This window comes from Calonectris borealis, chromosome 2, assembly GCF_964195595.1.
Source record: "Calonectris borealis chromosome 2, bCalBor7.hap1.2, whole genome shotgun sequence".
Lineage (NCBI taxonomy): Eukaryota > Metazoa > Chordata > Aves > Procellariiformes > Procellariidae > Calonectris > Calonectris borealis.
The window spans coordinates 118058999-118083899 of record NC_134313.1 but is presented as its reverse complement, the minus strand read 5'-3'; the positions used below and the strand labels follow the sequence as shown (position 1 = coordinate 118083899).

The 24901-nt window shown below is 38.4% G+C and overlaps 1 protein-coding gene across 2 annotated transcripts in view; it reads right to left on the bottom strand.

The window, feature by feature from the left end:
* The window catches only part of ANLN (anillin, actin binding protein), a 28385-nt gene extending 4886 nt beyond the window's left edge, over positions 1-23499 (bottom strand). Inside the window, exons 1-22 of one of the 2 annotated variants that reach the window (XM_075143080.1) lie at positions 23316-23400; positions 18442-18595; positions 17778-18062; positions 16995-17341; positions 16056-16278; positions 14897-15090; positions 14653-14760; positions 14034-14154; positions 13009-13125; positions 12218-12444; positions 11487-11638; positions 11047-11194; positions 10259-10394; positions 9738-9920; positions 8639-8765; positions 7535-7583; positions 7402-7458; positions 5982-6020; positions 5597-5618; positions 4246-4358; positions 2535-2588; positions 819-905 (exon numbers count right to left, since the gene is read on the bottom strand). In XM_075143080.1, coding sequence (XP_074999181.1) covers positions 819-905; positions 2535-2588; positions 4246-4358; positions 5597-5618; positions 5982-6020; positions 7402-7458; positions 7535-7583; positions 8639-8765; positions 9738-9920; positions 10259-10394; positions 11047-11194; positions 11487-11638; positions 12218-12444; positions 13009-13125; positions 14034-14154; positions 14653-14760; positions 14897-15090; positions 16056-16278; positions 16995-17341; positions 17778-18062; positions 18442-18595; positions 23316-23333 — 2961 coding nt within the window. In that variant the 5' untranslated portion in view covers positions 23334-23400. Of the gene's footprint in view, positions 1-818; positions 906-2534; positions 2589-4245; positions 4359-5596; positions 5619-5981; positions 6021-7401; positions 7459-7534; positions 7584-8638; positions 8766-9737; positions 9921-10258; positions 10395-11046; positions 11195-11486; positions 11639-12217; positions 12445-13008; positions 13126-14033; positions 14155-14652; positions 14761-14896; positions 15091-16055; positions 16279-16994; positions 17342-17777; positions 18063-18441; positions 18596-23315 lie in introns of both variants that reach the window. The other variant, XM_075143081.1, reaches the window with a different exon arrangement.
* Positions 23500-24901: the final 1402 nt, after the last annotated feature.

Genomic DNA, 24901 nt, shown 5'->3' with positions numbered 1-24901 from the left:
ATAATTTTTAATAGTGCAGGGAGTTTCCAAACCCTTACTCTGAAAAAATTTAATATGCATGTACAACATTCTTCAGGTTTTACATATTATATAGCAGAAGTAAACAAGGACTTTCTTAAATTAGTACACAAAAACATGGGATAGCAACTACCATAAGCATATGAAGTGTTTGCATCTAATGAAATCTGTTCAACTTCAATTAGGTAAAGGGAAAAGAGACAGAAAGAACTGCTTGTAAAGAGTCTAAAGAAATTCTGATTTCTGAAAACACCAAAGTAACAGCAAACGTTAGTGGTTTGCTGAAGTATTTTCATCGCACATTTAGTGCCATCTACTGGACATAATCTCAACAGCTCCATCTATCAGGGCCAAATATCAGCTGCCTTTTCCAAGTCCAGTTTTAGAGAGAAAACTGCTCAAGATCTTCCCCCCCTCCCCCCCCCCCCAAAAAAAAAATCTTTTGCTAGGTAGAATTTGTTTTTACTAGACAAAAAAAATCCAAGATATCCTGTAAAAGTTTCTGGCAGAGAAATTAGAATCTCATCTCACATCATAGATTACAGCAAGAGAAGGTTAACTGAAGCTCAGGATAACAAATGAACAGTGTTTACAAGAAAAAGATATACGAAGTCCTAAAAGATAGCTTTATTTTAGGCATGTTTAGAAGATAAACTAGGAAAGTTTTGAGGCCTGGTTCGGGGAGGTGGGTGGGAAATCAAGCCAGTTTTAAGCTTCACAATCACTACAAATGCATGTGTGAAGTTAAAAAAGTGACTACCTGCGATTTCCAAGGAAGGAATTTGAAGTGAATGCCTTACCAAGAATCCTTTCTCCTCCACAGAAGAATCCACTTGGCATTTTAACTTCAGATATATATGACCCTCCAAAGGAGACAAAAAGGGAACCTGCAAAAAGTAAAACAATCAGTCATTTAATTTTGACACCTCTCAACTCTACCAGTTCAAGCAAGCCACCTGCACCAGGATGTTAGCACTGTCTTGTTCTTAGGATCTTCAGCCAGAAAGAAGCAGTCAGTCTCAAGCAAGACAGCAATAATCACTTTTTGTTTCAAGTTCATTTAGAAGCTTTTCAAGACTTATTTGCTTATTAGTTTGCTCAGGACAAACACACAAACATGCTTCTATCTAGAAAAACAGGCACTCCAAGCATGGTTAAGAATAACACAAGGCACAGTCCACATCCTGCAAGCTTCTGCCTCAGTTTGACATTAAGCTGTTTGGAAAATATCAAAGTGGGTTTAAACAGGATTGGTATTTGGATGTCATAAGCATTTTTGGCAGATACTAATACAGTAATGCCTACTCAGATAAATATTTGTATTAAAAAAAAACCTAGAAGAGGAAAAAGTAATGAAAGCAGTTCTCAACTGGCACTCAAGTTGTTGAAGACCTGTGTTAAATCATTTCTAACAGAAGAGATTCCAAGCCCTACCTTCTACCACTGAAAAAAAAGCAGCTTAACTACTGTACCAGAGGCTGGTTAAATGGTTATTCAATATTCAAGAGTCTTGAGGAGAAGCATGCAACAAGGACTGCCTTTGGATTTCCCCCAATCCCTCCACACATAGCACCCCATCACATTGAGTGCTCCCACCACCACTGTCAAGAAATCACGTCCCTTCTTTTTTTTCCACAGGGAAGTTAAGAGACAAATTGCTAATTCAACAAGCAAATGACAATCTGCAGGGCGTTCTATATACCCTATTTTGTTGCTAATCTGAATAAGCAATACTGTAATAATCTTGCAAAAAAAAAAAAATCAGAAACATCAGTGCTTTGTCTTTCTAGAAAAGACAGAAAGAACCATTTGCCAGGGAATAGGCATGTGTACACAATAATGAAGTAGCTTTTAGAGCCATGGAATCAATGTCAATCAAAGGGAATTAAATTTTATTAGTAGTTAAGATGAACAAGGCTAACCCTCAGTAGTTAAAAGTATACATCTACAGGCCTCAGTGAACCCTGCAGAACACCAAAATAGATATTATGATTAAAAATTGATCGCCTTTGAATTGTAGGCATACTGCAGCTTCCTCCCAGACACATGACACACATGCACAAGCAGGTGATCAGATCGTTTTTACACGTTAGGTCTACTCAACCAAGACAGCATGCATGGCCTGCTCACGTACTTGGCCCTACAGTATAGCAGAGCAAAATTTTGAGCACCAGGTAGGAGTCCGCATGACCATTTGAGAAGCAAAAATAGTCAAATGTTTGCACGTAATAGAAATAAGAAATCAGTCCTGGATTTTTATCAGCAAAGACAACTATAACCCTACATGCTACACTTTGAGTTCTAGCAGCATGATTATTATTGTAAGAGATAGAGAATAGAATTCTGCAAGTCTTAAAGGCTCCTAACATCTTATGTTTAGTTAGTAAATGTTTGTAAGCATTTTCTTAGAAGAATTGAAGAAAAAAAAAATTGCAAAAAGGCCAGACAGACATGAGCAACATGCACTAGGAAGCAGTTTCCTATTTTAAGTTAGAAACTAAAAGGATCATAGCAACCTTGTCCTGGAACATATAGCCCAACAGTTCTTTTTCCTCCCCTTCAAAATTTATCTAAGGAAAAAAGAAACATGCTCAGTGCAATTAGTGTAAAGTTAAGGTTTATAAAAAAGGACAAAGTTATACATGAGTACATTTTGGTCCTTTCTACCCTGAATTTTAACAGTGCATATAAAAGGGAGGAATAAAACTCAAAAAACCCACTGTGGCAGCAGCACATATTAGAAATGCATGGAGCAAGTTAAAAAGCAGCTGTTTGGTACAGACACAGGTCAAGTCAAAACTAAAGCTTTACAAAGATGATTTAACCAAAACAAAAGTTAGCTGACAAAAAGGGGAATTTTTATTCATAACTATTGAAGTTTGCACCTGGAAAAAATTAGCCAAGTGATGGTTTCCCTGGAATTCTATTTGAACCTTGTGCTTGTACTACAGTTTACTAGTCCAGTCCAGTGTCCTGTCCTGAAGAGTAAACTAAAAAAGTTCAGACCCAAATTCCTGAATACAATGTAAAAGCTGATTCCCATAACTCCAAGAACAAGAGGTTTCCAATAACCAAGCCATACACAACATAAGATTTCCACACGCAGTTCTGGTTAAGAGGCACATTTATGCTGAAGAACCAAAGCTGGTACTTCTGAAGTTCACACAGTCAGTAACAGCAGTGCAATTCAACTGTTAAGTTCTGCAAACTGTTTCAGTAAAGGAGTCTGCTTCTATCCGCAAAAAGTAAAACTTCTAAAAAGCAAGTTAGGATTATTGCGATATTTTGTTTTTAATCTTGTGCACAAACACAACCAATTCTTGTTATCTCTTATCAGAAGCTATAATTGCAATACTACTATCATCACAATAAGACTTAATTAGCCAAGAAGAAAATTTATTCTTATGCTGTTGTTTGGATAGATAAAGCTGTAATTTAGTACTACCATAAACTGTAGTAACTTTTGAATTAATTTAAGTTAGCTTTGGATAGCTGCTGGCATAAACACCTATTAAAATAGGTTTTAGGTATAAGATATTATGAGGTTAGAGATTACAGTGAATGTAAGAATGTATTTTTTAACTTCTAATGGTAAGAGCCAATAAGCATATTCTGTTTAGACAGGGAACTAATGGTATAAAACTCAATAATAGCTCTCTTTCAAAAAATATTAAGATAGTTTGCTTCTACAAATTTAATTGGGATATGAAAGGAAACTCATACTCCTAACTATATTAAAACCAGCAATTTTTAAGTCAATTAAATGTAGAAAATTTCAAATACTTCATTTATCATAAAAACACACTTAATGTCTTATTTAGTGATAACTGCAAGACTGTAAGAGCAATGAACAACATGAAGACCACCTACAGAGATGCCAACTGCAGACATCAATTTTTTGTCAGTGAGAGCAAATCAGTAACCAAATGCCTTCATTATCTTTGCATAACCATGCCTTACATTGGCCTACAGAAAAGAAAGAACATCTAGCATAATAATTAAGTCTTCTTCTGTTGTATCTCAAAATTACATTTCAGTCACATGAAATTAAATACAAGTAACAACTATACATAAATTTTTTATATATATATAAAAATAACACATATAAGCCTATATGTTTGATTTCTAGGATGGTAATTTTGCCTGAAAACAGTAAAGCCAGACTCATATTCATTTTTCTAGTAGCGTGCAATTACCTTTGGATTAGTAACCAATAATTCCCATTACCTTATCCAATGCAAATTTGGCATTTCCTACAGAAGACAGCGATAGCTTGTGGGATCCAACAAGGATGAAATTAGTAGTGCGTACAGCATTAGGGCCACCTGGACTGGCCATGGCTGTGGAGAAAAAAGTTAAAAAGTCAAGTCATAACACAACACAAGCAAGGCTTAAAAAGGCTTTATTTGTACTACTGGATGCGTGCCCTACTCAGTACTCCAGGAGAAGCATTCTTTGCAGTGCAGCCCAGCAGCACATTCAGACAGGATCTTGGTGCACTCCGTTCCTCCTCAGTAGATCTTTTATTTCAGAAAGAAGTTTTGAAATATTCACAAAGGAGAGGACAAAGCATTTTTAGGACAAAAGGAAATGGCCTCAAGTTGCGCCAAGGGAGGTTTAGATTGGACATCAGGAAAAATTTCTTTACTGAAAGAGTGGTCAGGCCTTGGAACAGGCTGCCCAGGAAAGCGGTTGAGTCACCATCCCTGGAAGTATTTAAAAGACGTGTAGATGAGGTGCTTAGGGACATGGTTTAGTGGGCATGGTGGTGTTGAGTTGATGGTTGGACTCGATGATCTTAGAGGTCTTTTCCAACCTTAATGATTCTATAATTCTAAGAAGTCTCAGGGGGACAGAGAGCACTCTGGGGCACACTACAAAGCACACATGCCCTGCAGTAGGAACTTACTTTCAGATCTCTTAACCTCTTCTCAAGTGACACGCTGCAATCTTTCAGAATTTGTATGCCTATATTCCTCTTTGCACTTTTATCAATAGAAACAAGCACTATAGCTCAGGCACAGGAATCTGACTAGTTGCAGCGGCATAGTAGACATTCCAGAGTTAGTTCATGAGCTCCTTGTTGCTGCAGTTTGTACTAAAGCTAGCTCAAGTATCTCATAGTGTAGTCAGACAAGTGTATAACACATTTTTATGTTGTTAGAAAAACACTCAGAGATGCTGTTGTTCTCCCCTGAGTCAGAAATACATAAACATGTTAAAAACACTACACACAAGCAATACTTCAGAATCTGTTCATATTTTCAAGTTTGCTCTGTATTACTTTGTTGACATCAGACTCTAGTTTAAAATCTTAAAATTTGTTTGAGTTCACCTTATCAGGAAAAGAATGTAAACCATAGGCATCTGATACCAGATACTAATTTTGATCTTCCGTTAAACATAATGGTAACTCAAATACAAACACAGGGCCAATTTCTGGGCTGGCAAACTGACATAATTCTGTGTTTATTACTCCCAAATTATCATCTCTTACAAGTATTATTTATTGCTATACCGCTTTAGACAGCAAGTGTAGATTATTCATCTTGGCATAAGATGTTTAGATTTTACTTACCTGGAGTAAGAAGGGTGCTCTTCTAGAAAGAGAGAGAAATAAAATCTTAGTGGAAAAGTAATTTCTGACAATTTCTACAGAAGACTAAGCTAGGTTAGAAGGAAACTAGATCTGAAGTACTTGAAAAAAACAAACAAAAACAACTTGAAAAGAAACTCCAAATAAATGTGTAGTAAGTGCATATTTTCAGCATTACATTTTTAGAGCTATTACCTGTTTCTTGAGCTGATGGCCGAAGAATTTGGCAGAAAGCTGGACAGTTTATTGAGTTTCAAGTACGGGACACAAAAGAGCCTACTATGGGCACAGCCTTATTCAGTGTGAGAATATGGCCTGTGGAAGTGGTCATAACCATATCTTGTTATAATATTACATTCATACTTACAGAGGTAATAGATGTTAATAATCTCTTTGGAGTAATAACCTGCAAAGGAATAAAAGATAAATGCATTTGCTACTGAATTTGTCCATCACATTAGCATGAAAATTAGACAGTGAAACTACTGAAGGCTTATTTAAATATATTTTGAATGGATACTAGTTGTTGTAATGAGTAAGTCTTGTTTTTTGACTGAATGTAATATATTGCAGGGGAAGGAATGCTACATATCAAAGAAATATTTACTGCAGTAAAGTTTAAGTATGCATTAGCTTGGGATGGACAGCATGCATTTGAAAAAAAAACAATCTTAGTAGACCTTTTTGCTTCATGTGACAGGGCTTCAAAGTTACATTTGCTTACTAAAGGTAAGAGTTAACAATACAAGTACAGAGATGCTCAATGTGCTACTGTTGTACATTATCTACATTCTCAGGTGAAAATCTCAAAGTTTAAGTGAGACTGTATATTAAATAGTGACACAAAAACATTGTTTTCTGTAAAGATTCCTCTAAACTACAGCACAGGAGAGAAAGAAACCCTGCACTTCAAACTGCTTTTATTGGGGGATAGGTGGAAGTATGCTTTCACTGTGCCAAATGAAAGTAAAGATTAAAGAAAATTCCTATTTCTGTTTGCAGAGACAGAGGATTTAAGTAATTATTCCAACTGTTTTGAAAGACACCCAAGTTTCTTGTTTTTCTTTTGTGACAGATACCTTGACAAGAAGGAAATCAGACCTAAAATCAGTAATACACTGTATGCCCAGCTATTGGAAAGACAAGAAAAAAAAAAAAACAAAAACAAACAAAAAAACAACCAAAAACCAAATCAAAACCACATACCTCCAACAAGCCACTGGCTTGTTTGGGGTCACAAAGTCTTAATAAAGCACAAACACTTGAAATGTGCACCCTATCCAAGCTGAAATGTTTACGTCCAAGGAGTTATTACAACAGTGTTTGCTTTAAAAAATAAGCATCTAGTGCTTTTACTTAACACTGGGAAGAAAGAAAAGTGTTGCAGCTGATCAATAGAAACTTTAAGACAAATCAAACTGCAGGGTAGGGCATATTGACTGGTGTAGTTTAAGTAAAGTGGAGAATAAGGGCACTAAATCACTATCAGAGGCACCACACCTAATAAATAAAAGTTTGCAAAGTATAGCATTTTGCAGAACTAGTAAGACTTCTTCTCCTTCCCCTCCAATATATTTCAGACTCAACCAAGTGCTCCAGGTCCAATCTACTAATAGCTACAGGACTCCTTAACCCATCTATCATTGCAGGTATTCCAAGAAAGAAAAAGAAGAGTAAAAGCAAGCAACAGATTGTCTAAGACTATTAGTCAGTTCTCCTTGAACATTGCAGTCTTCCTAGTGTACCTTCTGTTGAATACAACATACTGATTTTCATGTTTCATTTACCTTAGATTTATTTGCCTTTTTCCTTTTATCAGTGCTTGTAACTTCTTTTCTCTGCACCTGTAAGGCAAGAAGGTACTAAAGTACAACACATCATTCTCCCTTACAGATCCTCTTGACAGGAACCGATACATACCAAACTGTAAACTTCTATATTTATTTCAAAGTCATTTGACACATTGTGCCTAAAAGGGAAGAAGGAGAAAAAAAATAAGTTTAACACAGACTGAAGCAAAAAGGGGTTGGTTGTTTGTTGTTGTTTTGTGTTTTTGGTGAGTTTGGGGGGGGGGTGTTTTGGGGTTTTTAGTTTGTTTTGGGTTTTGGGGGGCTTTTTTTGGTTTGTTTTGGGTTTTTGGGGGTTTTTTAAGTTATTCTTTACTCTTTCCCTCCTTCCGCTCCTTAAAATTGTCCAGGGAGCAGCTAGGTTCTATGCAAGAGAAGCTTAGCCATAGTGCTGACTAACAGCTAATCTCTTACTAGTAAGTCATAGTTTGTTCCTGCAGGCCAGTAGGGCTGTTTGAGATCCTTTCACTTCTACAGTAGTGCTCATCAGTGCAAGCAGCATTGCTGTTTTTAAGACTTGAGTGTATTACTATTTCAAGATACTTTCTAGAACCCAAAGAACAAGAGGGGAGGGAGGACAAGGGGTAGATAGAGTGCATCTACCATTTCTCAGATCGCACCCTTCAGTCCACTGTTGGCACACGTTTCTAGAAACAAAGATTGAGTTTTTTGAGTAAATAGCTTTAAGTGAAAATTCCAGCTGGGTTGGACTTTAAAAAGAGAGTTTGCTTATTTATTTTGGAAGACTTTTGCTAACAAACAGCCATTTGAACTCACAACACCTTTTTAGCTAACACATGAGAGTTGAAGTTTTAGAGTTTTAAGAGTAGTATTTTTTCCAGATACCAAAACCAAATAGCTATATAAAATGTTAGTTGCTGCAAATGAGAAAAAAACATTATCTCAGGCAGAGCAATCTATCTGTCATTGCAGGTGTTCCAGGAGAGAACAAAAGTAGAAAAAGCAAGAGAGAAATTAGCTGATGGATGGCAGAATAAGTCTAGATTGCTCTTTTGAGAGAAGTGCATTGCAGCTATTTCTTGAAATACCCATACCACAAGATCTCACCATATTTGTTTGCAGAATATGACATCCTTATATGAAGATTTTAAACATTTTTATGCAAGCTTCACCATCAGAATTGAAACTGGTTCCAAAACAGTTTCTTTATACTTACATAGTAAATGTTGTAGTAAAAGTAAGAGCATCTCCATTCAGGGAGCTGGCAGTACTTGCTAATGGAGTTGCAACCATGTTTTCTGCTCCAGATCTCAGTATTATTATATAGTAGTAATTTGCTGCTTCTGTGAATACATATCAGATGATTTTGACAGCCAGACGTGTACAAGTATCTAAAAACCCTGAAGTACTGCGTTGCCATTAAACGCACCTCTGTGTCACCCCACTTTGGTTACAGTCAAGATTTGCTTATAAACTTACTCTTAAAACAAGGGGTTTTTTTCCCCTCCTGTGTCCACTAGTAAGACTGTCTCCACAGAGTTCACAACAACTGCATTACTGCCTGGGCCATCTCAGGCCAGACCTACACTACCCAGTGCGTAGAGGGGAGAGGAAGAAATTTCAGTCAGATTCAGTAATTAATTTTAGTTCCTTAGACTATGTTGTTATTCTCTAGGGCTGCCAGCTTAACCATACATCAGCTTTTGCTACTGCCCATTCTCATACTTTTTTCAGTCCTATGAAGGAACTGGTTTTGTTCTTCTGGAACAAAAGAAACAAATGGACATTTTAATACTTTAATGACTTAAATATGACAAGATAATGGAAGACTAGTCTTTGTAAATTAAGTATTTTGGGGTGTTAACAGAAGGACAAAAAAAAAAAAAAGAGGCTTAATGAGCCTTTCATAAGACCACAGAGGTCAGAATTTATGTAATGATATTTAGTACTAGACTTACATCCATTAAAAAAATTCCAAGGCAGCAAGAGAAGATAACCTGAGATACAAAATTCTACTTCCTCCCCAACAGGTTACAGAGGGCCACAAAGATCTTTAAGACTGGCTGGGAATGTCTTGATAAGTTTCTTGAACCTCATAAGCCAGAAAAGGAGGCAACTAAGACGACCATAAAATATGGGAAAACTTAGCGAAAAAAGCAGATCAATTAAATATAATTGCCAAATTTTTGTTGCCTCCAGAGTTCTGAGAAATACCAATGCAGAAGACAAAACCGAGGAGAATAAACCAGAAATATATGTAGAGAGGATGGTGGAAGGGGGAGGGAAGGGGTAAAGCTTTCAGTTGCTAGTTTTACCTGGCTTTTGAACTGTACCACATACGAAGTCTGCTTTTAGAGGTAGACGCATTTCTGAAATGGAAACAGATCCCCTGGATGGAGCAAATTCAGTGGATGTAGAAGCAGCTTTATTTCTTCTATTATGAGGTCCCTCACTCTTCAGTTTATTCAGTTCTTCCAGTAAAGCCGTTCTCTTCTCAGCTGCATAGAGAAATTAATTATACTTGTAACAGAGGAAGAAGTAGTACTGAACAATTTTTTTTTTTGCCATAAATATGTGAAATGCAACAGAAATGTTAATCATCTTCCAGAATAGTAGGAATATTAGGGACAAGAGAGATACCAAAAATGTCCTCTTGCCTATAGAAGAAGCTGAGACAGAACAGATATTGTCCTCTCCAGTTTTCCAGGTGAAGCACTATAAAAAAGCAGCTACAAGGTGGCAAAATAAATTTAGCATAAAAATAGCATTTCCAGAGTTCATCAATTCTTCCCAAAGCGTTCACGACAAAGAATTGAACTTGAGTCTAAAAACCTACTTGCAAGGAGAAGAAGTCTCTCTGCCTCTGCTTCCTCTTGTGACCCTTTTCCATGTTCCTCATCAAAACAGCAGTTCAGAGCTTGACTGGCTTGATGAATCACTGTCTGCTGCATGTTGATCTCGTTATTCAGCTCCTGGAGTAAACCAGTAGTAAAAATAATTAGCAAGAAGAGAGATATTTACTGTTACATTTAAACAAGGAAATGTCTTGAGATTAGCATTTCTGGGGCTATGCTTCAGAAAAATCAGACCATTTAAATAGTAAAATATAAAAATCTTGCAGTTTACAGTTACTTCTGCAAAAGAATACTGCAGCACATTTTTTTTTGATCTCACAGATAATTTAAATATGGTGGGGAGTGAATGACTTCAATGTTTGTACGCTCCATATCCAGTCTAATCTTCCCTTCACCAGGGGAAGCAGCAGTTAACCAGAAATTCAGCAATGTAGGTGAACGAGGCACCAGTGAAGATGAGAATATTGCCTACTGAAAGTATGTAGTTATGAATCCTGCCTAATTCAAAGGCAGTAATAAGATACAGATTCTCTGTCCCCTTCTCAAAACGATGGCTTGTTCTCTCCAGATTTACTCTACAGCATGATCCTTCTAAGAGATGCGTTAGCTGTTCAAATTATGCAGTATCATTGCCTACTGTTAGATATTTATGCTAAACAACCTGATTTTGCAGTTCTAAGGAGTCTGTTAATGTCCTGGACATTCACAGGGGAAATTAAGCGAAGAAATAGTAAATTAGAAAAAAGATTTTAAGAAGTATATTAGATACCTGCATTTTCTTTTTGATATTGACTTGATCAGATGGGCCATTCTTTTTCATTTCTAGTTTGGAAGCAACATCTTCTTTGCGAACAATGATTTGCTTTATTGAAGGACGATCAGTTTCTTTAAATCTTTGAGATCTATATGCATCAACGCTTTCAAAAGAGGAAACCCCATTAAATGTTTCACAGGTGTGCCAACCTTTTTTTTTTTAATATACATACATATGTATCAGGTATTGATGTTTTCCAACTTGCCTAAATGGCTTTAAAAAAGCATTCTATCAGCTTATTTTAAGTTTAAGCAACCTAAAGACTACACAAAGACAATCTTTGATAAAGGTTGAGATCTTGGAAAAAAGCAGTATGCTTCATTAGAAGAGTTAAAAAAGCCAGTGTCTTAATTTGCACACATACAGAATGAGGTGTGTTTTTTTGTGTTTATTACCTATATGGAAGGTTGCGATCTTCTGACATAGAGCCAATACTGTCTCCAGATTCTGCCCTGGGGACTTTAGTCCTTTGGAACTTTTCAGACTTCAGACTTACATCACTGATACTGCTACCTTCACCAGTGGACTTACAAGGAGAAACAAAGGCCTGGAGAGAAGAAATGGTTATATTACAGATTATCTGTCCACATTAATCATGATTTGTTTCCTCTCACCTTTACTAGTTTTGCAATTACACATAAACAGTAAATTTGGAGGCTGCTTAATACTATTTAACAGACATTTACAGATATTTCCTAGGACATGGAGCAAGCTACTTTTATTTATTTATTTATTTTAAAGACACCAACAGAGCATTGAACTCAAGGAGATATCACCTTTAGTTTCCAAACTAGTACAGTTACATAATTACTTCTTTTCAGATTTTCATCAGTAACCACTTCACTGAATGCATGTATACCCCTGGAAGTCCAGCATAAGTAATAGATGTATATACTCAAGCTTGATTTAGCAGAAATTAAACCCCGTGTTTAGCAGAGCATCCAATATGCTATGCTATTTTCAGAGGAAAATAACTTTACCTCATTATGTTTTCATTATCAAAATGTTATCTGTAACTTCGCTATTTGCCCATATATCACAATACAGCAAAATACCACTGTTCACAAGCAAATTGTACATCTCTGTGTGATAAACAAGCCCTTCCCCACATCTTAAGAACTCTCACCTCTGGACCAACAGATTCTACTAGAGGGGTTAACAGAGACATTGATGAAATATTCAGTGACTCTTCCTGCTCATCCTCATCACTTTCACCTTCCAGGCTCATGCTCATTTCTTTCTTCAGCTTTTCTATGTCTGGACCATCCTCTTGAAGAATTTCAAAAATTTCATTTATCACTTTTGAGCTATTCATCTCATCATCCACACTCATTTCGATTTCATATACTTCATCTGAAGGGTGATGTTTTAAAAATATTAGTAGCATCAAGACTAAACTCTTCATTCTCATTAAATGAACAGAAAGATATTAACAGATAGGCCAACTATTTTTACTCTTCAAGTAATCTTGATTAAAAGGCACTTTTTATTATAGTCATGCATATAGAACCCTAAAGTATAGTTCCATCCTTATTTTAATATACTATTATCACATATACTGTGTAATTAATACGGAGAGGGAATAAAAAGATGCACTTGTTAGACAAGTTTCAACATTTTAGTTCAAACAAGTATGAATCTTAACTGCAAGTCCCATAGTAGAGCAGTCCTTTCTGTTCTTTCCCAATAAACTTTAATATCAGCATTTTAATATTCCTTGAAGGCTTGAATATCAAGAGAAAAGTGTTGTTATAAAAGTTTCCCAATTTGTTTTATATAAGCCTCATTACAAAGCACACATGAGTGTCAGCAGATGTGTGGTGAATTCATTGTTCAGACTTGAAGGATATTAACACTCTGCTGGACAAGTGGCAACAGATAGTGAAGTGCATTAATATACATCTACTCAATACAAACCTTTCGGTTTCTCCGCAAGTTGTTCAAGTTTTGAGACAGACATCGCTTTTACAGGGCTCTTTGGCTCAGTGATCTTCAGAGGACTGCGTTTATCAGTCTCTTCACATTTAGGAGCATCTAAGTTTATAAAAAAGAAGTCACTGAAGATTATGTCTATCCTTTGAATTTTTTTTTTTTTTTTTTTTAGTTATTGAATTTTGGAAGTTTGATAATATAGCCGACAACTTACAAAAAGCCCGCTAAATTAAATATTCCAGTTAGCTTGCTGTCAAAAAAAAGCATTAGAATACATACCCTCCACAACCTGTACAGTTAGATTTCTATCTTATAATCAGAAAGCTGATAGCACAAGAAGAACTGCTGAAGCCATAGTAGAGTGCACTCAAGAGCAAAAAGGGAAAATTTAAAAAACAAACAAACAAAACCCTACCACACAAAAACCACCACACTCAAACCCGCCCAAGAGCAGGATATCATCCTGTTTTTCTAGAAGCACATTTGATAGCCTGTTTGCCCATAATGCCTATAAGAAGTGTTATCTAAGTTCACTCTCTTTTCACAGACAACTGGAGGCTCTTCCACTCACTAAGCACCAGAAAGGATGTCATGAGCATCTCAGAATTCTTTTCATGTCCTCTACTATAAGAATTAATATCATAAGGGGATACTGACAAGGGAAGAGCTCCTCCCATTAGATTATTGTGGAAATTTGTATACGCAGGTACAGTATAGATTAAATCCATAACTGACGATTCTTATTCACTCTTTCTACACTTAATATACATGAAAGTATGAAACACAGGGAAACCCACTGAGAAACGAAAAGGCAGTCTGCCTCACCAATCTTTCAAGTGGTATAGGAGTGCAGAGTATTATTATCATACAAGAAGATTTAGACAAATCAGAAACCAAACAAGAGATCTAGTTCTATACATCAGTGCTGCTAGCCTTTTTATCTGCTCATGAACGTCAAGGGCAGTGCTTCAGACTAGTATTAGCCACAGCCGAGCAGTGACAGTTCTTACCTGAAGACTCCACACTGGGAGACTTTGCTGGCCTGTCACCTGCTGGTGTGTCTTCTGCTGATCCAAAAGCAGTGGCATCTGAACTAGGAAGATGTTTTGGACTAGCCTGAGATTGGCTTTCCTGGCAAAAATAAAAACAGAGTACATTCAGGAGGTAATGTTCAAAGTGACTAAAAAAACTGCCAGAAAAAAACCACACTTTAACACCTGCTAGCAAAAAGAGGTTGCCTATCCAATACCAAAAAGGATCCTATTTATTTATGTAAGAAATTCAGCTGAAGTACTAAATACTAAATTGAGTGTTTGTGTGAAGAGATTTCTTTTGCTTTTAAAGTTATAGAATATAAAAAAACACACTTAACATCATCATCAAAAAAAAAAATCAATTGGCTCAAAGTAGTATCACTTGTCTCCTTAACTGATTCTGCAGGAGGAAAGAATTCTAATAATTTGTTAATAATCATGCAAACGACTTGACAAGTGGTCTTGCACAGCCTTGGCATTCACAAAGCATAGGTTTTAATCTTTTATTTACATTTGCACATCTATCCCTGTGTTCAGAACATGTTAAAGCAATTCTGAGACTATCATCTTTTGATACATGGAGGTAACACATTACCATTTTAGCTTCTGGAAGTTTTTTCTTCGAACTTTCACTTTTCTCTGCACTCCACAGATTGCCCCTATCAAACCGGCCACGAAGGCATGCAAGTTCTCGTTCACGTTCCTAAGCAAATAAAGAGGAACAGGGGAAAAGCTGACAGCTTTAAGGTGTCAAAACATTTCAAATTCCTCAGGTAGGTGCAGAATGGTAAGAGTCTTCCCCAAGCTTATAAACAAGCTATGAATGTAGCAAGTCATACCTGCTTAAGCTGAAGCGCTAAACTGGAAGTAGAGGAATTTTCATTTTGTTTGAGAAGCCTTTCCTGGATTGTCCTTGTATTTGGGGTAACAATGGGTGTTCTGCACCCTGGAGTATTCGTAGCAGGACTCCTTGCACTACGCTCTTGACAGCGCTCCCCAAAGCGTTCCAGGAAGGGCTTAATTCCTGATCCCCCTACAAGAACAATTGTTTTGCCTTGAAAGAAACTATCAAAAACACAGAAAGAAATCACTGCAATTTTGCATCCTGCTGAAGGTTCTCAATGAAGCAATTAAGCTGTCTCCTTTACAGCTCTTACTCTGTTATACTTTATACAAACTAAATCTGAAGTGCAAATCACCACAGTAACAGAACACTGGAGTTCATAAAGCAGCAAATCAGAGCAAATAGATGTCCTTCTCTTACTAAAGTCCATGTGTGATCCACCAGTTTAAATAAACTGGTTTGCTTTTTCAATGTTTCCTCTACAACCAGCCTCACTTGCGTCCTTCATGTAAATAAGCATTCTAATACATAAGGCAGATGCATTGTTTAGCATCCACCCCACTTTACTGAGCTTGTCTTTTATTGTCAGCATATGTAGAGACACACGGTTGCTCCACTGGCCATCATTTCAAAGAGTTCAAGCTGTTAGTCCAAGTTTCTGACCCAGCAAGCAGTTGAATTTAAATCTGGGGATGATCACTTGTTTCAACATCAATGCTACCACTGAAAAGAAAGACACTATGCAAAGTTAGAGCATCTATGTGGCATTTAGCTTTGATTTCTTCTAACATATGCAGACATTTTAGCTTATATTGATTGGATACACATAGTATCCAACAATTTGAAAGCAGCTTTGAATAGTCTCAATTCACTGATGTTAGCAGGATACATTTTTACATGGAGAGGAAAGTTAGATTGATTTTGCTCTCAAGAGTTATGAAAACGATGTCCAAGAAAATACCCTCGCAAAATATGGAAGCTGTACAATTTATGATAATTGTCACAGAACTCTTCAGGACTTCACTCAAGTTACAGCAGGAAATAGGCATTATCTGATATGTTATCATAAATTCTTAACTAATATGTAGTTTTCCACACAGGACACATAAGCCTAATTTGAATGAACATTTAATTGATGCTGAAATACAGCTTACCTGGTGTTGTGGGTTTACCCTTAGGTTCAAGTTGCACATGTGTTCCTTTGACTGGCTCTTCTTTGGACTGAACTGGTTGAGGCAAAGTTGATTTTGCTGTTTGTGTACGCTTTTCAGTTTTCTGAGGGCTGCAGGGATTTTCTGTTAGCAGTTGTCTTACTTCAGATTCCTTAGAACAGGGAACAGCGACTCTTGAGGATTGTGTTAAAAAATTTTTTGGATCCTTAACAAGGGAAAAAGGAATAACGTTAAAATGAGACTGTACATTCTTTTTCTCTCAAGAGGAAAAAGAATGAAAGCATTCTGCATAGCATACTATAACATAACACACCTATTCCATCAACAATAGAAAAAGCCTAGAACAAGTGTTATAAGCTTTTTGTAGATTTTTTTTTTGTTAATACAGTATTTGAAATTGTTTCAGCATTTGATTCCAGGTGCTTTTGCCAGCTACTTTAGGTATTTTCCCACGTTTCCCTAAACAAGACTGCACATAGCAGATATTGCCATTTCATAAATGGCATAAATTGAACAATAGGTATCTGGTACTACTAATTTTAGCATTCTGATTGAATTTTCATACAGCAATAATACTTACAATTTAAGTCAATCAACTCTATGAAGTTACAGAGTGAAACCCGATATCTCTGTAAGAAGCCCACTTCTGATGGTCAAAAGAGCAGCAATCAATTACTTTGACGTCAACTTTTACAAGACTTATAAGTACACTCACCTTTAAGTCTCAGTGAAAAGGATTCTAAGCTGTTTCAGGTCTGCTATTAAAAAAAGGGCATTTGGGATTGCAATAAAGCAAAAGTTGTAAATAGACTAAGATTGCTCACACCAAATCTTTACATTCAGATTAAACAGTTATGAGTTAACACCTGTCCCCCCAATACTCAAATCAATTTTTAATCAGCAACTAAATCAGACACTCACCGCTATCTTTGAGTTTGCTGGTTTATTAATAGAAGCCTCAACAAGCCTTTGAGAACAGGATGCAGCTTCCTGCTTTACACTGCTACTATTGATTCTAGCAGATGCTCCACTTGTAGTGGACAATTTGGATAAACAAGTAGTGCCAGGCTGTTCTTGTGCATTGTTTTGCTTTGCAGATGGATGACTTAGGTCATCTTCCCAGGAACCAATTGTAGCAGCAAGGTTAGCTAAACGGCCTCTTCTCCCAATAGGGGTATCACTTGCCAGGGCGTTAGTTGTCTGCTTAGGTGGAGAAACAGACAGATCTTTTGACTGGAGGGGAGACAGAGGAACACATTCAGAGGGATCTGGAAAAAAGAAAAACACATTTATTTTGCTAATAAAGTATATTGAGATATATTTGCATCTTTTGTGTTTTGCTATATATTGAGTTTATCAACAGTTAGATGTCCTTGCCAACAACGGAATCAAGCTTCTAGCTCTGAAGGCATTGAGACTAATCAAGTTAAATTAAAGCTCACTGCAAAGCCAACACGTTTTTAACTGAGCAGTTTAGTAGTTTTACGTCACCGTTGTGATGAGCAAGGCATCAGACTAGTAGGGAACAGAAGTATAAAATGAAGTAGTCAACAGTTTCATTATTTTAGGCCTTCCCCAGTGCTGTCTAAGAATTATTTATGAAAACATTAGCATTCACACACACAAAATTATCTTCTGATAGCAAACATCATCATCAATGCAAACACTGAAAAACACCAATACTGCTTAGCAAGTGAAACACACCCTCGCTATCCCAGCATCGTCGCTGTTCTGCCAATTTCTGCATACGTGTTTTGACTGAAAGGGCTGCAGGAGTTTCTGACTCGGTGTTTGTTTTTCCTTTCTCAGGAGGCTGAACCAATGAAGCCCTGTTAGAAGCAGCTATGTGCAACTCTGAAGTCACCTCAGGAGAATGATGGCTTGTGGGACTTGAAGGAACTGGCTGTATGTTCTCTGAACTGGAAGCTTGAGTCTCCATATTGTTAGGGCAGAGCCTCTTTGATGGTGATGGCTTTGTACCAGGTTTCACTGTACAGGTCAGAGTATTCAAGCAAATTAGTATTCAAACAATCTAAAATATTTTCAAAGACAGTACAAAACTGTAATGCAAATAAAGCTATGATTTATGAACACCCTGATACACCTCCCAAAAAACTGCCCTTCCCAAATTCTACCAAGCACAAGGCACTATCTTTGGCATTATACAACTATTTTTTAAATAGCTTACTTAGACCACCTGCTCTCAGGTTAAGCTAAACATTAGCCATATTCAGTCTTAGTGGTCAGGTAACTGCATCCATCACTGTTTAGTTTAAGATAAACACTAAGGGTTTTCACTTGCCCTTACAAAAAAAGGAGATGGGACTTGTATCAAAAGACAATCTTTATTAAACTTGTTGCAAAATACCTTCTTCACCAGAAAGAGGAGCCTGGTTACCAGTTTCTAACAAAGGCTCTCTGACCCTCTTGATCTGCATTGTGGGTCTCACTCCCATCTTGGGCCGCTCAGCCATTTTCTTCTGCAGGTTCTCTCGCCTGGCACGGGTTCTTTCAAGGAGTTTCTGAGTAGTAAATAAGTCATGTGTTACTATACATTGCAGTCAGTGTGTTAACTAGTAATAGCTCAAATTAAAAATGTTTGAATTTTATATAGCATATACCAAGATCCACAATACCAGAAATTTATAATGAAGGCTACATTAAGACAAATGCAACTCTCAGATGTTGCTAACTGATCTACCATAGTGCAATGCCATAGAAATATTCAAAAGTCTGGTTTTCTGACTGGCTATCTCCTCCTGAAAGCAAAACAAACAAAACATGTTTTCTACACTGCCAGCTATGTTTTTTCTGTCTACCTCCTTTTTCTCACTGTGGTAACCCCTGATCTCTATACTTTGATTTCACCATTGCAATAGCCACAGCTTCTCCCATTTTCAGCAAGTACCTGTTAGATAAAAGGTAGCTCACACTGTAGCACATTCCAAGCTACCTTCTTGCTATCTGGCCAGTCAGTACATGTTTGCAGGTTATCTGAAGTTCTTTGCCCTACCAGACAGATAATAGGCTGCAGCATTTTCTGCACAGAGGCAATGGTTTGTGTCTTTTCACCTAGCCACAAACTTTCATGAAAATTGTAGAAGCAGTTAAGTTTGAGACACCTACTCTTTTATTAGGAAGAGGTGAAGCTAGCCAGTAGGTTCCAAAGTTCCGCTCATTAAATCAACCAGTGTCTCCCATTAACTTGGCTTTCAAAGGAAACCAGGCTTAAGAGACACAAGCAATGGCAAAATTAAAAAAGAAGAGAGGCTTCTATAGAGCCTGAATTAGTCAGAAATGTTTGAAAGTAATTACTTTTCTTACTGAATCACCACATGGCAGTCTTGAACTGTCAAGTCTTGCCTTGCTAGTAGGTTTTTTTGACACATTGCTAAAGCATATGGTCAAGTCACCTGGTACTAACCCTCTAACAAAATAAACAACATTGAACTGATTGCCAAGTGGTCATAAAAAAAATTCAACAAATGAAATGCATGGCTGTTAATATTAAAAAAACTGTTGCTATTACACCTCCTAAATCAAAAGGTGAATTTCTGTTCCTCAAATTTAAGTTTTAAGAAGAATAGACTGATGTTATAACTAGTTGTCTTAATAAACAGGCTCTTTATCACAATATATCTGTATACAGAAGAACATATAAAGAGATACCAATTAGAGCTATCTAACAACATTCTTTTTCATTCCCTATCCATTGGAAATTTGAGTACCATGCTCATATTCTATACAAAATAGCTGTTTTAGTAAACGTTCCACACTAGTAGAAAGTGATTCCTTATAGCATCCAAGTTTGGAATATGTTGCATTTTTTTTTAATACTGCATTCATAGATCATTATCACTCAGTTTGATCACATCTAAAGAATACTTAATTACTCCTTTGATCTAGGTTTTAAGGCACTTTGAGACAAGAAATTGTGTGATTGAACTAATGGCCTTTAAAGGGAAGCATATAAACTGCACTTGTTTGGTGGCACATAAATTATTATGAGAACTGTGCCAGGCATTATGTGTCCTGTTGCACAGCAATTAAATACACATTTCACATTTTTAACTGTCTAAGGCTGAAGTCTTAAACAATGTTCCATTGTAGGGCAACACAGAACAAATGGAATGTCAATCTCAACAGTTTTTTGTGAAAGCAAAGATCAGCTTCTCTAACTTCCATAGAAGAGGAAGATTTTGGAAGGGGGGGGATACATGAAATGCTAGGAGTGCCTTCAATGCAAGTTCCATGGCTAGTTGTGTCCACAAGTCAAGTCTCCTTATTTCAACCTCCAAAAGGCAGAGCTACAAAGTGCAGGTAATACCCACATAAATAAAATCTTAAAGGATATATAAATTAACTGTTCTTCTTGCGCAAAGTTGAGTGTATCTTCCACAACAGTATTCCTACAGTTCTTTTCAAATGCAGTCACATTCCTTTCTGTTTTGTTAGTTCAGTAAAATGGAGTTTCAGTTGTTACAAATAGGATGTCACTTCCCAAGAATGCACGCCTCTGTTGTTGAGCTCCAGCTCCTATTGGCTTCTTGTATCTCAAGTTTTCCATGCAACTGCTGTGATTCAAACTCTGCTATTACACACGATGAGTAAGCCAGTCACCAGAACTTGAGACTTATTTTTCAAGTTCATCAGCAGAGTATTTGCTACAAGTACGTTCTCCAACTGTTCTGATGACAGCCAAAGTTTCAGAGTAGGACACACCTATTTCATTACATCTAGGAATCTGAGAACTACTAAGTCGCAGATAGAGGATCACTGTTTGTGTTACAAAAGCACCTTCTAAAAATCAGAAAAGGGCTTCCCACTTTAAAAGTTGATGCACAATCTTGCTTTCGAAAAAGTATGTTTTAAAGTACTTATTTGGCAGTGTTAGAGAAGATACTCAGGCTCATACGTGATTACAAGAATTTGTTCTAACTACCCTGCTTTACTAGCAGAACGCAGCAAAGGGAACAAGTTTATCCATGACATTGAAGGAACAGTTAACTTCAAACTTCACATATGCAAATTTTCCCCTGAGCAACGGCATCACTTATTTCTCTTTGGTCATCCTCCATGCTAGGAAACCATACTTTGCTCTATGAATGTTAATAAGTACTTCAAAGTACAAAATAACTTAGACTATTTCTAACATTCTGTAGTACCAAACATAAAGCCTTTTGTGCAAGAAAGGCGGATTATACAATCAGCTATAAGCCAAAAGTCACAAATAGTACGTTCATTGTGATCCCAAAAAAAGTGTCCACTGCACCATCTCCTCAGCGCATGCTGTATTAATAATTTGGTTGAGATTCAGAAGGTTATTAGTTTTTGCTCATAAGATTAATCAAAAGAAACATTATTTCAGAACTGTCTGATTTGGAGGTATTCCACTGAATCTTACAGCAAGATTTATTTGAGCTTAAATTCAGTGAGACCAGGACAACATTTGTTACTGTAATGTGATCAGCAAACACCAAATTAACAGCATGCTTTGGCCAATTAAGGCTCATATCACACTGCTTACATAATCAGCACTTACTATGCCTCACCAGTTCCCTGCAAGTAACAGAGCATGGTAATTTGTAGACAAAGATTATCTGAAAAGAGTTAAACTAAGGAAAGGTTATATTAAAAGAAAAAAAAAATCAGAACATAAATACTTCATAGTAGGTGGTAAAAAGCTTCCTTTTCAGAAAATTTTTCTGAGGAAAGTTATTAAACTTCAATACTAATACACTAATATTGGTCAGATTTTTACACAACAGTGGAATGTGTCCTCCACAGCATAAACATTCTTGATCAGGCAACATTTTAGGTATTCTGCAACACCCGCTAACATTTGAACAAAGTTTACCCTAAGGAGCGGCCTCACAATTGGTCATAGCTTTTCAAAGCCAGTTATCTACAAGAAGGGCGTGTTGAGGTTGGAATATCTCCCAGCATGCAAAACCATTTTAAACTTGATGCAGTAGTCTGGACTTGAAGTTTATTTAAGACTAGTGGGATCATGTCACTCACTACCAATTAAGGAAGGAGATTTTACATATTTATACTTAGCAAGCCTTTACATGGGGGTAGGGTAAATCTGCCTTGGCATAACACATTCAGTAAATATTTTCAGATCAATACTTTATGTTCAGCTTTTTAAATCAGATCTGTGCAGTCACCTTTTTTGGGCACTCAATTTATTTGAAGTATGTCAATTTGAGATACAGATTGTTTTCAAGGGGAGGAGAGAGTATTTCACAATGTATTTGATTTGGATTTTTTTTTAAAAGTAGTTTAAGTTTTTGTTTAGGTGGGCTGTGGATTGAAGACCATTTTTACTACGACATTTTTCAAAGCAGTCAAGACAGCTCCACAGCTTTACATCTGTCACACATAAAATCAGAGTACAGTACAGCATCTTTAAGAAACCTCCAACCTTCATACAGATTCAAGGCGGTCAATTCCACCCATTGTATTACAATTTTGCCTCTGTAAAACTCAAACACACACACGCAAATCCACCCTAACAACTGACTGACTTCTTTTTTTTTAAAAAAAGAGGAACTTGTGCCTGCAAATGAAAGTGACCAGTCGCAGGTGGCAATAATGTCAAAGAGGACGCATTTTTAATCAGATGGTCGCTGCTTTGGGCAAACTTCACACTCGACCTTTAGATATGGCAGGCACAATGTGTGTCAATGCCATTCCCGTTAGCTTCCAGTGTCCTTTCTGTTTCAGCCGAAAGTCTTATGTGCCAGATGCACATGAAAGGCAAACACTTAAGCGCTAGGAAACGCAGTCAAGTATCAAACCGGTTTAGAAAAGGTCTTCTCCTTTGCAACCCCTGGCATGAATAACCTCTGTCCTCTCTTGGAAGAGACCCGAAGCCCTGCAAATAGCTGGGCGGCTGCAGTGTTGGAGGTACGACCAAGACGAGGGCGCAGAAAGAGGCGGCAAGGAGACCTGTCTCCCCCTTGCAGAGAAAGAAGCTCTCTACAAACCCACGAACTCCCGGAATAATGAAAGGGGGGACGCTGACAGGCCTTAGCCAGGAGCCAGGGCTGGGAGAAACTATGCCGCCCCAGCAGCGCGGCCACAAGGAGCAGCTCCCCTGCGGCCCCCGACCGGCCCTTGCCGCCCTCTGTTCCTGCGGCCCCCGCCACTGACAACTCGCCCCCGCCCCGGATCAAGCCCCAGGTGCGCCCCCTCGACAGCTCACGACTCGGGAGCCGGCCCACGCCGTGCCCTTACCTCAGTGAACGGGTCCATCGCTGCTGCTGCCGCTGCCTGCGCTCCGTCCGCTGCCTCAGGCCGCCCGAGTGGCAGAACCGCCACCCCAACCGCTCCTCAGATTTGAATTTCAGCGCCCGCCTCAGCTGCGCATGCGCAAGACGGCAGGCGCGCAACAGGCGTGGCAAGCCGCCCCGCCTGCCCGGCCGCTCACCCACGCCCGCCGTGCAGTCACCTGACATACGGGGGGGGGCGTGCCCCGCCTCGCTCCGCCCCTGCCGCGCGCGTGCGCAGAACGTTCCGCCCCTCACGCCGCTGCTGGCATTGATTGACAGGAGTGCTATCCAATCCGACAGCAGCGCCTTCCCCCTCGCAGGCTGCCTGGCCGGTGAGGGGGAAGGCGGGAGGGGGAAGGTGCGCAGGGACCTGATGCGGGCCACGCTCCGGGCTGGGTTCCCCCTTTCCCGGTTCTGGGAGCAGGCCTGGCTTCGCGTGCTGCGCCCCCGGGCTCTGGGTCTGACCCCTGCGTGCCGTCCTGCCAGTCAAGGTTCCCGTGTGTTGCGTTCAGGGAATGCATCCAGCCATGGCGACCCTGCCACCTTCCCTTCCTCCTCCTCGCCGTGTCAGCCCAGCCGGGCGCAAAGTGTGTTTTTCTTTAAAGAAAACTGAGGCTTTTACCTCCTTTGCAGGCAAGTAGAGCAATACTGCCTGGTTGACTCCGCATCTTGCTGCAGCTGCTCAGTAGGAGTGTGTCTGTCCCCCCCGCCCGCTTTTTCTTTTGAAGCGTCTTTTTTCAGCTAGCATTGACAGGAAAACATGATTTTAATGTTAGTCTGTGAATGGAGAGGATACTCATCCCAGTGCAGTTGTGAAAGTCGCAGCCTCACGGCTTTTACATTTCTCCTTTTGTTACAGCCCATGGTCTCATCAAGCCTCACCCACCCGCTCCTCCTGCTGTCCCCTTCTCCATTTCACTGATTGATAGACCTTAATGTGCAAGTGTTAGGGATGCCGAATTGGCAGAGAGCCATTGCGTGCTCAGATCCAGTCTTTGCTATCCAGGCACCATCTCGAACTCCCCGTAAACATGTTGAATGCAATCGCAAATAGTTTGGTTTTTTTGTCTCTGCTGCTCCCCCTGGCAGGCTGCTATAGGCCTGACTGCCCAAATGACTAAACCTCGTCAAATTTGCAGTCTATCCATACATATTGGCACCCTTTATACCTTTTTGCTGGTATGCAAATAGTGTTCATTACCTTGCATGAATGCCCTTCTTCCCTAGTGCTGTGCTTCTTGCCTCTTGGATTATTTATAGGCAGCAGTCATTTCTTCTTCCAGCCTTTACTTTGCCTTGCTAAACAAACCACACTGTTCTAATCATCCCTCATTAGAAAATCTTTCCAGTGCCTGATTTGCAAACAGCATGGCATCAGCATGCAGCAGAATCTAAAAATACAATATAAAATAATCCTTTTCTGAAGAAATCTTCAAGATTGGACACCCTGGCCAACAAATGTCCCTGCACTCTTCTCAGATAAACATGGGTTGGAGCAGCCCGAGGTCCAGAGTCAGAACTTGCTCACACACCAGGCTGAAAATTGAGATT